The 14,779-nt window shown below is 36.1% G+C and overlaps 2 protein-coding genes and 1 pseudogene across 2 annotated transcripts; 2 read left to right on the top strand and 1 right to left on the bottom strand.

Moving 5' to 3' along the window:
* Positions 1-3,120: 3,120 nt before the first annotated feature.
* On the bottom strand, positions 3,121-7,771 carry LOC114364547 (uncharacterized). Its single transcript, XM_028320737.1, has 2 exons — positions 6,740-7,771; positions 3,121-3,242 (listed from the first exon to the last, which is right to left on the bottom strand). The coding sequence occupies exons 1-2, from the start codon at positions 7,434-7,436 to the stop codon at positions 3,121-3,123; spliced, it is 819 nt and encodes a 272-aa protein (XP_028176538.1). The 5' UTR covers positions 7,437-7,771.
* Positions 7,772-10,193: 2,422 nt separating this feature from the next.
* LOC114364546 (uncharacterized) lies at positions 10,194-13,265 on the top strand. The gene is made up of 4 exons (XM_028320736.1): positions 10,194-10,226; positions 10,910-11,061; positions 11,513-11,791; positions 12,170-13,265. Exons 1-4 carry the CDS (start codon positions 10,194-10,196, stop codon positions 12,366-12,368), a joined length of 663 nt encoding a protein of 220 aa, XP_028176537.1. The 3' UTR covers positions 12,369-13,265.
* On the top strand, positions 13,106-14,706 carry LOC114364545 (uncharacterized; annotated as a pseudogene).
* Positions 14,707-14,779: the final 73 nt, after the last annotated feature.

The following is a 14,779-nucleotide window of genomic DNA, read 5'->3' as shown; positions in this document are numbered from 1 at the left end:
TTATTTCAGTTCACATTGTAATGCATGTCGTTATTACAAACTTAATATAAAATACGCGTACTGCAATATAATATACAATAAGTGCATCTAAATTAATCTTTGGACGACAATTTCTGAACTGTAAGGGCTGATTTATTGTTAGTGCATTTGTAAGTTTATAAATGACACTGGACATTCACTGAAATATGCATAAATCTATAAAATATCACGATTGATAGGGAATTCACTAAATTCAAAGTGTTTGTTTACCTTCAGTAATTACAAGAACATTTTTACATTCAGACGACATTCTAGCAATATAAAAAAAGTTGAGCTTACTCGTAGCAAATCGAGTTGGAAGCATAATCATTGTGATACGAGTTTACTGTAGTACATTTGATTACACATCAGCCATTACACACTACGAACCATTGCGGCGATTCTACAAGATCTAGAAATCGCGCTGTGCTATCAATAGTTGGAGTTTGACAGATTTTTTAAGTTTAAGATGGTGCAACTCAGCCTTAGACTAGGCGCAGACCACCGATTTTTAGTTGGGCCCGATTTTAATTTGTATGAAAAATCGGCCAAATCAAATCGGTGTAATGTGCGCACTTCCATACATGCTCATACTGATCAACTGCGCGACTATCGGCCGACGAAAAATCGATGGTCTGCGCCTAGTCTTAATTTGCTAATGTAACTGGCAAATAAAGAACTAGCGATGGCAACTAGTGTGTAACTGGACTCAGTCTCATTCAGAAGTTTACATTCATCGTCCCAATGTTAGTAATAGCATAAATACTGAATAATTGAACATGCATAAAATATTTGGCCATCCTCCATTCTCTTCATGTAAAAAAATACAAAGCAATAATTTCATATCCATTAGTAGGTATATGACCATAAAGTATAGGACAAAACAAAGTTACTTAAAAATAGCTTTCTTTAGGTACACATTTGATGGATTTTCGCAGAACAATTTTACACTAACGGTGCAATTACATCGCTACGTTATCAATTTGGCTTATGCTTTTTTTTTGTAATTTGGAAGCACAAAATGTGAATTAAGCATAAGCTTTAGTACATTTACAACATCCAATAGTTGAAAGGTTGCTTATTACTACTAATGTTACTAAACTTCGTTGCGCTTGCAATATTCATGATGGATGGATGGATAAACCATCGTTTTCATATAACTACATTTGAATTTGTGTTAGTTACTTCAAGTACTTAAATATATTTGATTTCGCATGCGTAACAATACGGGTTTTTCAATTGTTTCACCCGCAAAACTATAGTAAATAAAGCACCATTTTTAATAATATAAAATACCTTAAGCTAAATAATTATCATGTATTATACCCGTAAATTGAATCAATGGGATATTTCGGTAGATTAATATTACCAATAATATTTTCTTATTTTCCTATTCAATAGGTGTTTTTTTGAAATCGGACGATAACAATACATGTATAACGTAAAACAAAAAAATAATGTTAATAAATAGGCATTTCATAATAAATTAATTAAATATTTGGTAAAGCTAAACAGAACAACCAACATTTTTGATTTTTAGTTTAGTTAATATAAAATGAAAATGAAAGTTCTTATTAAAGAACAATAAATATTATATCTCAATCTTATATTCGTGGTATTCCACATTCATTTGTGTACCTACTTACCTTATACTTTAGAGGCTTGAAATTGTTTATGGAATTTATATCCCTCGTTTATGGATAAAAAATACATATTAAAAGTTATTAATAAATATAACTATTGTATAAAATAAATAAGTAAATAACATGCTTTTATTGTATAACAGTTTTAGTTTATAAAATAATTTCATTGGTATGGAGGCAGTATTTGTTTTTGTAGTAGCATCTTTCAATATTGTACGTTACTGGTGTATGCCATAATGATAAGATTTAATAACTAATGAAATCAGACAAATCACTTCAATCAGATCTTTGATTTATTAATTTGATAAAAATGTTGCATAAATTAGTATTTTGGTTTAACCGCGCAAGAACAAGTCATTTTCGTAATTTTCCACGAGGTTTAACCCCAGTTTATTAACGGATTTTAAACCCTTTTCTACCTGTTATTTTATCGTTACTAAATATCTCGATGTAAGTTAACTTACAATAGTGATTTTTGTCACGAATATTTTTTAACGGTTAAAATCTACGCATTCCGTACAAATTATGAATAACTTTTCATTCAAACTTTAGTATAAATGAGTCATACACGGGCAGCCCGGATTTTGCATAGAGATGGCGACATTGAGCGTTTGCATGCGTGACTTAAGTGTTGCCACAAGCGATAGTGAAAAAAGTTGCATTTTGTGGTTGCTAAACTGGTTTGTTCAAGTTGCACAATTATAATTTAGTCGAAAAATCTTATTTCGACTGATACATTACACGCAAACGCTCTCATGGGTGAGCACCTAAATGATACTAACAAGGCTAAACGTCACTGTCCACGACGGGCGTAGCATACTAAACGCATATATTCATCACTATACGCTTGATGTACACCTGCATACAAGCATACGTAAACTAAGTATATGATGACGATAGGCGTCTAAAGCCCGGTCTGGAAGCACGTAGAATTTTGTCTATTGTTGTTATGGGGTTTAATTAATAAAGCGCCATGANAATAATATGTACGCTATTTCGTGAGTCAATTAATCGCAATTTTAAAGGAATTCTACGTTTTCATATAACTTTTTTCTAAGCCAAATCAATTGTCAAGGAACACATGAAACCACTATTAGAAGTTTTATTTAAATGGACGTTCCTTCGCCTTTTTATAAGCTTAAGAAGTTGGAGCGCTAACCTTACGGTGAGAGCAACCTTTGCAAGCCACACGGCTGTTTTTGGCTCTCTGAGAGTTTGAATCTTCGTATTGCTTTCATTTTTGGCGCCACAATGTTGGTACTTAGTTTTTTAGATAGCTTAAATAATAGAGTTTTTGTAGTAATGAAGAATTTTTATAAATAATATTCCATTTGCTTGTTATTTGAGCTAGAAAAAAAACTTACGAACTTACGTACTATCACGAACTAGTAGCCGTTTACCTTAACTATATTGTTAGCAATTAATTTTAGTACCTATTTGTTAGAATAGATCAATAATTTTATACCTCATCCTCGTTTGTAACATAAGTGTTGTGTTCGGAAAAGCTGAAGCCGGCGCCGACTGGATTATCGATGAAGAGCAAAGAGTACTCTCTTGCCCAAGTAATGGGCATCTTTTTGACTGAAACAATAAAGAAAATTAAGACGAGGAGACGGTACTATTCCTACTTTTCGTTCCTACCGCTGCAACTCAGGAGCAGGAGTTGCAGGAAGGCGCTGCGAGGCTTCCGGCGACTGGGACCGCAATTAACTAGGACCGCGGTCCCAGTCGCCGGATCCATAAAAAAATAATAATTTTCTTCCGGCGACTGGGACCACTCATAGATAACTTAAAAGAAAATCTGTACCCCCAGTGAAAAGGGATCTAACTCGACTTAGATCAAAATTGACTTTATAACATAATGTGAATCTCTGAAAAATTAGCTATTTTTGTATCTAATCGGTATGTTTCTACGACGTATAGAAAAGAAAATATTTTTGTGCCAAATGATACAAGTAAGGCTTTGTANCGATAAGTATGTGAAAATATTTACACAAGCCATTAGATGCCAGGGGTGGGATTATGGGGAGGAGGGGGGGGGGGACTGACCCCCCCCTCATAATCCCACCCCTGGAGCTGTTTCAAGTGAGGGTAGCCCCCCCCCTGAAAATAACCCCAGATACGCCAATGACTCATAGTAAAAAGTAAGTAATTAATTAATTTCTTAGGTAGGTAAGTATTAAAAACTAAAAAATATGTCGATTTTTTTGATGGTATGTGTCATAAAAGTACCTAACACCATACATTTATTATCACGAACTTGGAAAAAAGTAACAATAATACGGTTCCTTGTTTCGTGATACTGATTATTCCAAATTCCCCAAGTAAAATTCATGGATTATTGTCAAAATGTGTCAATTAACTATTATCTATCCCATATACAATACAAATAAACAAAGATAAATAAAACAAATCGAAATAAAACCAAAATTATGCTGGTACTACTTATGCTAATTTATCTTAAAATTGGTCATTTATGTTAACTTCAAACTCATGTCACATAAATTCTAGTGAACGAAACATATACCGAATTTAGGTCATGAGAAACTTAAATAAATGCTTTATTTGTTTCATAACTTACATTTAAATTATCATAAATAATTATTTAAAAACCAAGCATCAAAATGTTATGCATATTATCCTTGAATCGGTAGTGTCACGAAATAGGGGACACCCGAAAAATAATATGTACGCTATTTCGTGAGTCAATTAATCGCAATTTTAAAGGAATTCTACGTTTTCATATAACTTTCTTCTAAGCCAAATCAATTGTCAAGGAACACATGAAACCACCTATTACAAGTTTTATTTAAATGGACGTTCCTTCGCCTTTTTATAAGCTTAAGAAGTTGGAGCGCTAACCTTACGGTGAGAGCAACCTTTACAAGCCGCACGGATGTTTTTGGCTCTCTGAGAGTTTGAAGCTTTGTATTGCTCTCATTTTTGGCGCCACAATGTTGGTACTTGGTTTTTTAGATAGCTTAAATAATAGAGTTTTTGTAGTAATGAAGAATTTTTATGAATAATATTCCATTTGCTTATTATTTGAGCTAGAAAAAAAACTTACGAACTTACGTACTATCACGAACTAGTAGCCGTTTACCTTACGCCGGCTGTCGTAAAATCAGCATTGTTTAGAGTTCAGACATCAAACTCATCTCTTGGCAAGATCTGATATTACCTACTTGCGAGTAGAATTCGGCGTAAAAATGATGTAATAGTCTTTTGGGTAAGTAACCTTTTAGTATCTTATTATGAGTAATCATCTGGGCGGATTCTGCGCGAATATAGTAGGAACTGCTTACGTAATCTGAAATAAATAAATATTGTAGCTGAAAAACCTAAATCAAATCTTGAGAACTTATGAGCTAATTAGCTTAAGTTGTAGTATACAACGTGTCCCAAAATTCAACGATAAGCCGGCGCCGCAGGGTGGACATAGTCATGACTACTTTGGGAAAAATAAGAAAAAAAATCTATCTCAATTATTTTTTAAGTTACACAATAAATTACGAAATTCGTCGAAAATTGACACCCCTTATGATATTTTACATTACCACGACCACAATTTTTCAAATACTTCTGTTTTTTTGTTTGTATCGACAACCTAAGTAGTGTTGCTGTCCATCCCAATTCTTAAAACCCCCAGAATCCTTGCAGTTTTTACACAAAAGTTAATCAAAATATGATATTTCCTTAAAATTTTAAACGATTTTTACTTTCACTCCACTTTGACTCGTCGTTTTGTAAAAAAAAAGTATGAACACTACTACGGCAAGTTTTTTATAAAGTTGACGTAACTATCCAAGATTCCAAAATGGTATAATACTCTGAGAAAACTAGTCGCAAAAAAGATATGCGTACCATTTTTACAAGCACTTCACTTGTTAGTTAGTATGGGATAAATCTTGCAACTGAATTTAAAACCAGTTCTCCTCAACTAATTGAGCTGAAATTTGGTATACTCATGTAAGTACGATGACAATGCAATATTATGGTATCATTGAGCTGCATGGAGTCATGGAGCCATAGGAACTTCTAAATGAAACGGCGGAATTGCATCTAGTTTGGGTTCGTTGGATTTGACTTTTCAAGCACTTTGGTGCTAGATGATGTCCAGGGTCCTGATGATGAAGTCAAGAGGTGGCTAGGAGCTGGCCAAAGGAACTCCTAAACGAAATGGCGGAAGCTTATCGAGTTTGGGTTCGTTGGATTTGACTTCCCGAGCACTTGGACCATGAGATTGAGAAACAACTAAAAAGTGTAAAATAAAGTTATAATAAAAAATAAACTTTTAAAAAACAAGCATTAATGCGAAATTTAACGAAAGAATTTAACGATAAAAATAATTGTATGCAAGGTTCAAATTCTTTCGAAAGCTTGTAGCGCAAACAGAAAAAAAAGGAATAAATTCCATGCGCGATTATAACTTTATTTTAAACTTTTTAGCTGTTTCTCAATCTCATGGCCCAAGTGCCCGAGAAGACAAATCCAATGAACCCAAACTCGATAATCTTCCGCTGTTTCGTTTAGGAGTTCCTATGGCCAGCTCCTGGCCACCTCTTGACTTCATCATCAGGACCCTGGACATCATCTAGCACCAAAGTGCTCGAAAAGACAAATACAATGAACCTAAACTAGATGCAATTCCGCCGTTTCATTTAGAAGTTCCTATGGCCACCTCCAGACTCCATGCAGCTCAATGATACCATAATATTGCATTGTCATCGTTCTTACATAAGTATAGCAAATTTCAGCTCAATTGGTTGAGGAGAACTGGTTTTAAATTCAGTTGCAAGATTTATCCCCTACTAACTAACAAGCGAAGTGCTTGTAAAAATGGTACGCATATCTTTTTTGCGACTAGTTTTCTTAGAGTATTATACCATTTTTGAATCTTGGATAGTTGCGTCAACTTTATAAAAAACTTGCCGCAGTAGTGTTCATACTTTTTTTTTACAAAACGACGAGTCAAAGTTGAGTGAAAGTAAAAATCGTTCAAAATTTTAAGGAAATTACATATTTTGATTAACTTTTGTGTAAAAACTGCAAGGATTCTGGGGGTTTTNACATTCCACCAATGCTTCGAATTGCTTCTAGTAATGGATCATCTGCTACAACATCGTCACGTTGGATCTGAACTTCGATGCCTTCCTCTTGTAATACATCATTTTCTACAACAAGTTGTGATGATTCTTGCCTTGTTGCGTCACGTTGGATCTGAACTTCGATGCCTTCCTCTTGTAATGCAACATTTTCTACAACAAGTTGTGATGATTCTTGCCTTGTTTCGTCACGTTGAATATGCATCTGAGATTCAAGATTGTCGAATAAATCTTCTGGTATTACCATTGTATAATATTCATCCGATGTAGTAGAATTGTTTTCCGATTGCATTCGATTTATTCTTTTCTGTTTTACTATTTGTAATATTTCAGACTGAACATCTAGAGCATCCACCAGGGGCAATTGTCGGAGCTGACTGGCAATATTTTTTGCGAAAAGGGAGAATTCATCTTCTATTTCTTTATGACACAGTACTTGGTCCTTGATACTATTAAGTGTTTCAATAGACTTCTCAATATGTTGAGGTACTAATGGTCGTTTAAGTGGTCGCTTTTTCTTGAGAACATTTTGTGGCTTAGCGAATATTTCACTATTTGACTGCTGAGAAGATGATGGCGTTTGAAAATCTGCAGGTGGCGAAAGAGGTCCTGGTATGTCCCATGAAGGCTTGGCGAGAATGTCTGGTTTGCGGTTCACGGTTCCCGCCATGTAACACGAGGGCACAGATTACTTTAGAGATGTTTTTTTCAATTCGTTCTTTCTGGAACAGGCTAAGGTCAAAGGCCATGCTGCCTAGTCATTAGTAAATTAGTTAGAGTACCTAGGTATGTCAAAACCACGGTTTTTTTAAACAGGCTGTTTGACTAGATTGGAAATTGATCGAAATTAGTAAATTAATATTAAACGATTTTCAATGCCTATAATAGACATAATCGGTTAAAAATAATTAAGTACCTATTCGGTTTAACGTATTCTCACTAGTTTTAACTACACTGAGATAAGCCAGTTTGGAATTTGGATTTATCATCCGACCATAAAGTTAACATTCCTTAGGAAGAATTATTAACTTTAAGCATCTGACTCTGTTAATCGAGTTTTTTTATATTTACGATCGATGTTATAATGTCCGTTTGTTTAGACAACGACGACATCTATAATCTTATTATTATATAATAAATTCTTTAATAAATAAATTCTTTATTGAATAACTTATTGACAGTTTTTAACAATAGGCTAATATTAAACTATAATAGGTAAAAGTACAGTCGCGGAATGAAAAGGTTCGTCACCTTAGTGTCGGTTTTCGCTTGCACTAGGTACTGTAAGAGGCAAACCTGCCAACATAACCGTGCAAGAAACAGTGCTGCTAACATTTAAATCTGGGGGCACGGCAGTGCCCCCGCCAAGTCGAGCGCGAAGCAAACACTGCCGTACCATCCTTTACTGGAACCATTTCGCCGCATTTTCAGGCCCCTATTTGAGAACCTCTGGATAAGACCAGAACGCAGAAATTTTCGTCATCTAGTAAGCTATAATCACATACTTAAAATCCAAAATTTCAAGTCTNATGAACGGTCCTGCGCTGCCCGCATCCAGGCTCTTCCCGCGACCCTTACCAGATCGTCGGTCCACCTAGTAGGAGGCCTGCCCACGCTACGTTTTCCAGCCCGTGGTCGCCACTCGAGAACTTTCCTGCCCCAACGGCCATCGTCTCTACGAGCTATGTGCCCCGCCCACTGCCACTTGATTTTAGCAATTCTGCGAGCTATGTCGCAGAATTGCTAAAATAATTCCTGTATCTCAGGCAAAAAAAAAGGCTTACATTACTTTATTAATAGAATTATTTCTAGCAAAATATATAAATAATCTAATATTTATACATAATAATATTATAATTAAAAACTAAAATCTACACAAGTTACATTTAAGATTTAAAATCAATACAATGTGCTACATAATATTGCTTTTCTACATACTTTATTAAAAACATCCAACATATTACAGTGTCTGCGTAAACAAAAATAATAAACTGGGTCACGCTCAATGTTGCAAAAATCAAACAAGTTATTTATGTTTACTCTAGATATACTTAAATTCAACTCGGTTTGTTAAGGTACATAGATTTGATAAAAGGTTAGTGGGACAGCTCTATGATTAATTATGGAGTTATCTACTAATAGGTACTAATGGTAAAAGTTAATTTATACAATCTAGGTAGTAAATTAGCTAATGATAAAACTGACACATCAAGACAAACATAAACTCGCAGGGGGCGCTCTTAGGCGCGTTCGTAATCTATGGTGTTAATATATCTTTGTTCTGCTGGTTTCTTAGCAGGGCACTCAGCGTCACCTGTCTTGTGATTGTTGGGCTTTTTGAAGTGCAAGCAGGTCGCACATTTTGAGGGTTCATCCTTTTTATTGCAATCCTTTAATACGTGACCCACTTCTCCGCATTTATTATTTGCACAGATATCGAGTAACTGGGAAAATATGGATAAATACCAGCGCCTGCTCTTTATTTCTGTTCGGTACAGGGCAATTAGCATGTCCGCTAAATCCATGCCACCCATGTGTGCATTGTAATGTTTCACTATTTTAGTGCAGTCTACATCTCATGCCCTTGTTGATAAACTCTAAGCCATTATCACTCCGGAAGTATTTAATCTTATTACCTGTCACATTTTCACTCATCTTTATAAATTTCTCCACATAGGCCTTGACTTCATACTTCCCTTTCAAAAAATAGACAGTTCTGTATGCCGAAAAATCATCTTTCAGAAGAAGAAAATACTTGGCTCCTCCGATGGAAGTCTCCTCCATCGGGCCGCATACATCAGCGTGAATTAATTCGCACGTCCTTGAAGTCGTCGTTTGGCTTGTTTTAAAAGGCAAACGATGTGATTTGCCCTCCAAACATCCCTTACAATCGCCAACGATGTCATCAGTTGCATCAATGTTGTTGTTCGCAAACACTTTCTTCACGTGTTACGACCTATTGTTAAACGGTACTGCGTTAATTACCCTTTGTTGTGGATTAATTTTATTGAAATGTCAATGCAGAACGGTTTTGTGGAAACGATTGGTTTATGACTAGGTGCTGGTGGTATTAAATTGTAAAATTTTTGTTTGATAAAATCCCATCGCCCTTCCGCTTATAACTGCAAAATTTGTGCAGTTTTAATAATAAGATTCCATAACCTCATGTACTAAAACTAAATTATTGTTACTATATTAATTTATTTATCATACAGTTTACTTTTGATAAGAAATAACTTAAAAAATTCTCATTCAGATTTAAGACAGATATATTCCAGTGAAAATTATGATTTATCATTGTTACAATTTGGGATGCTCTTCCCTCTAATTTTCCTAACATGGGGACGAATTTTATCAAAACGCTAGGATCTATGGTCGGCATAGCCGTCTGCCTAGGGTTTGGACTCGGGTTCTGTGCTGAAGACACATGGCTAACATATCCCTCCATCTTAGGACGAGGGTCAGTCATATCTCGTTTACAGCAACTAGCCTTAGGTCTATAAATAAAACTTGCGGGTTTTACGATGGGAATTTTGGAAAACGACAAGAATGCTTCAGGCACTTACAGCTTGAAGATGATGGTGACACGAAGTAGCATGGTCGTAGTAGGTATCTTTACGTATTTGTTTTGTTGTAGAGACCCTTGTTCCAAGTGACTTAAGGTTCGGACAAACCAACGCGTGCAGCCGGCGTGCACGTTTGGCTGAACCTTTAGGGAGTCAGGACGCAGACTTTAAGCGAACTCGGAGATCGATTCCTCGGAGATCTTGAACTTCAAGGTTGCGCGGACTTTACAGGGCCCCCCTACGTTGGGCGTCAGTCAAAATAACGAACACTGAGACTTCTTTGAAAAATACTGTACTTCTTACTTTAAAAAAAAATGAACTAAGTAAACTGCCAAATCAGAAATTATTTTATTTGGGGATTAAGATCAATTTTCAAATAACTTCAATTTCGAAAAATATGAAATGCCCGGACACACTGTATATCGTTATTTAGTATCGGTAAGTAAGTGCGAATCCAAACGCAGCTAGTTTTGAAGTATGATTTAGGATGTGTGTCCAAAATTCCTTCTTCTATTTTTAAGGCGAAAATGGCGACACGCACTTTTGTAAGCTCTGTATAAAATCTTAAATAAAACAGTATCTTCACACCAAGGCGGCTTTCATTTATTTTTCCAAAACATTTATCGGCGGCATAGGCCACAGCTTGAAACCCTACGAGGAGGGTGAGGACATAGCATGTTTCTTGGAACGTATGGAGCAATATTTTGAAGCTAATGCTATGAAAGAAAAGTGGCATCTTTACTCGTAAGTTTGCACGAAGTCGTCTACAAAACGTTCTACACCCGGATTTAACTATTGGGTAATTAAAGAAAAGATGCGTAATTAACTTGACTTTCTGTATTTTATCTTCGAAAGTAATTTAGTACAACCTAGCACAATGATGGAGGGTTCGAGAGAGAGCTGTCATAGACAAGGGCGACATCTACCACAGATACAGTAGGTTTTCTATTACATTTTTATTAATCAGCTTGTTTTTGTTGCACTCTTCAACATTTACCGTCCAGAAAAACCTACAAGCAGATTGAGGAAGCACTCAAACTTCGCTTTAAAATTTCTCACTACAGAAAGTTGATTGAGTTCGATAGGCTTCGACAAGAGGACAGCGAGAATGTGGCGACTCTCGAATACGTGAGGCATCGGGAACGCATGGAGCAATATTTTGAAGCTAATACTATGAAAGAAAAGTGGCATCTTTACTCGTAAGTTTGCACGAAGACGTCTACAAAACGTCGAAAAACGTTCTGCATCCGGATTTACCATCCAGAAAAACCTACAAGCAGATTGAGGAAGCACTCAAACTTCGCTTTAAAATTTCTCACTACAGAAAGGTGATTGAGTTCGATAGGCTTCGACAAGAGGACGGCGAGAATGTGGCGACTCTCAAATTCGTGAGGCATCGGGAACGCATGGAGCAATATTTTGAAGCTAATGCTATGAAAGAAAAGTGGCATCTTTACTCGTAAGTTTGCACGAAGACTAGAAAACGTTGAAAAACGTTCTGCACCCGGATTTACCTAACCTAACCTAACCTTTTGGTTAGGTTAGGTTAGGTTAGGTACAAGTAGATTGAGAAAGCCCTCAAACTTCGCTTTAAAACTCACTACAGAAAGGTGATTGAGTTCGATAGGCTTCGACAAGAGAAGGCGAGAATGTAGCGAAATTTTACTCTCATATTCGTGAGACATCGACAGATTGCAATTTTCCAACTAGCAGCATGGAAGCCAATGTCAAGTACAAACTGGTGACAGGTCTGAGGCCAGGACCTGCACAGGATAGACTTTGTGAAGAGGATTCCCAAAAGACCCTGAAGGAGTTACTGGAAGTAGCGTTAAACAAGGAGTCAGCGAGCAATTACAGAGTGGTCAACAAGATATTCAAGAACACAAGTGGCAACGAGCACAACCAGGGCAAGGAGCACCACCAGGGCAAAGGACAAGGATGTGTATTACATACAGTGCGTTCATTGCGGTAAAAGTAATCACAATATTTCTAAGTGTAAATATAAGAGTTACAAATGGAAAGTGCGTAATGCATAGGTACAATTTTATTGTAACAAGCACGGACATTTTGCCAGGAACTGCCGTGCTCTGAACCAGCAAGAAGTTTGTTACATTCAGGTCAACTAAGTAAAAGTCTATGGACAGAAGCTGTGAACTAGTTATTTCCTAGTCCTCGACCTCTGCACTGGTATTTCTTATGCACTGGCTTCCCACAGTTGTAACAAGTGAAGGCACTCGAGTTGTTTTCTTTAAACATTTTCTTCTTTTCTTCCTCTGCGAGAAGTCTTTCCAGTCTTTTCCGGCGTTTCAGCTCGTAATGACAACCGGGTCGCAAAATGTTCACTTCTCGAAATGACAACTTCTTAAAATGTCAACTTCTATCGGTAGCCATGTTGGTAGCGGCCATTTTGGCCGTTATGTCAAACTGACAGATGGAATTGACGTAATTAATGGCGTCATTCGTGTCGAACCTCGTGTGCTGATGGGTCCTTCTGCTCGCTTTATTGCTTGAGTTGAGATTGATTCCAAGTTCCTTGTTCGATACGAATACTGCAGTGTTCTGGTGCTTTTGACCACGCACCGCGGTCATGGCGCCCATCAAATGCTGTATAATTTTCCAAAGGATGATAAAGTTAGGGCTTTGTGGCTGTCGTTTTTGGTGTCAGTAAATTCCGAACTTCTTGGACTAACAAAGGATCAGTTATTGAATAAACGTGTGTGTCAAAAACATTTCGACAAATACCAACTGGATGGGGAGGGTAATCGTCTCAAACATGGTTATCCATGTTTGTTTTCTACTGAAGAAGTCGAGCATGGGGTACCTCTATCTGGTAAGTGTATTAACTTTCCGTTAAACTTTACTATTCTAAACATCTAAAACTGCGTGGGTATGTCATGCTCAAATGTTTGGTTATTTTCAGGTGATCACTATGATCATAGTTACAGTAAAAAGGAGGACTTTGCTGAAAATTCAGTTGTGACCCAAGGTATGATATGATACTCATTTTTATTAATATTTATGATTTGTTATAAAATATTATGTTACTGTTTTCTGATATTCATTTTTCTCATTTTAGAACATCCAGATGATCATTCTTATTCAAGAACAGCAGATATACTCATGCATTATATGCAGATCTGCAGATCCTCCTGCGTCTTCACTTATCAATACTGGTAATTTATTTTAAAAAACAATTCATTAACCCACTTGGACACACTACATTTAAAAATCATTGAAGAACACCTAACAATAAGGCTAAAAACGTCTTGGTGTTTTTGTCTCCAAACAGCCTTTCTTATTTCCGTTATTATTAATTTAATTAATTATGTAATATTTCAGAAACTACAGCTTCGGGTTCAAAGGTCAGTGAGACAATGGCCACAACCGCCTGTTGCTGTTGAGTTCATCGACAAGCTCTTCGATAGTGTAAATGGATCTCGAGGGAGCACTGTTCGGGGCAAACTGCGCAGGCCGATAAAGCCAAGCGATCAACAACACTTTAATGTTTGGTCCGAAGCGAAGCAAATATTGAAAAATTTGAGTTTATTGACAAACACAGTAAGAAAGCCCGCAAAAATAATAAGGCCTATAATGTAAGAGTTCCTTCGTTTAATGGATGGGTCACAACTTTAGAAAGTTTTAAAAGGTTATCTAAAGACTAAACTATTGTTTGAGAAATATCACTTACAGTATTTTTATCCCAGAAACATTAATCAAGATCCTCTTGAGAATTTTTTTGTCGGATCAGAGCCATTAATCACAGGAACGTTAATCCTGATGTTAACACGTTCATGAATGCATTCAAGTCATTATTAATGTCAAACGTTATGGGTCCTCATTCAATATATGCCAACTGAGGATGACACTGGAGACTCGGTAGTCGATTTTGTAAAACTAATGTGCTCATCAAATGTTGATGAGAGTTCCTCATCAACATTTGATGAGGATAAAGAAAATTCTATGCTATGTAGACAACTATGACGCAAAACACTAGCAATAATAGCAACCAATCGCTAAATCCAGCAAATGAAAGATTGCGTGTGCACTCTTCTGCATATACAGCAGGGTATTTGTGCAGAAGAGTGACAAAAAAACTTAAGCGTAGAAAATGCTATGTTCATAAATGGATCGAACAACGGGAATATAACCTTTTAAAACATCGCAATTTAGCGTATCCATCAAAGAAATTTTTAATTTTATATAGAGACATTACCGGCCTTATCCACGATAATTTGAACAAATAATTATGCTCACAAAAAATGTGTAAAAAAACATTTAAAATTAGATATATTAAAGAAATTTAATGTAAATTGGTTGGGGTGTACACAACATGACACAGAAGCCTTTTTGATAAATATAAAGCCCTTAGCTTAAGAGGAAAAAAATAAAATAAAAATAAGTAAAAAGCAAAAACTAGGCGTTTTATTTTTTACCTTGCAAATAATAA

This window comes from Ostrinia furnacalis, unplaced genomic scaffold (assembly GCF_004193835.3).
Source record: "Ostrinia furnacalis isolate ACB-3 unplaced genomic scaffold, ASM419383v2 OfSCF7447, whole genome shotgun sequence".
Lineage (NCBI taxonomy): Eukaryota > Metazoa > Arthropoda > Insecta > Lepidoptera > Crambidae > Ostrinia > Ostrinia furnacalis.
Note: the sequence above shows the minus strand (reverse complement) of the source record. Positions and strands in the feature narration are given on the sequence as shown.

Bases quoted from the DNA above. Each gene is read 5' to 3' on its own strand.
- LOC114364547 (XM_028320737.1), bottom strand. From the start codon at position 7,436: ATGGCGGGAACCGTGAACCGCAAACCAGACATTCTCGCCAAGCCTTCA.
- LOC114364546 (XM_028320736.1), top strand. From the start codon at position 10,194: ATGGCTAACATATCCCTCCATCTTAGGACGAGG. The intron at 10,227-10,909 runs GTCAGTCATATC...TAAATAAAACAG, and splicing joins CCCTCCATCTTAGGACGAGG to TATCTTCACACCAAGGCGGC. The intron at 11,062-11,512 runs GTGGCATCTTTA...ATACTATGAAAG, and splicing joins GCTAATGCTATGAAAGAAAA to AAAAGTGGCATCTTTACTCG.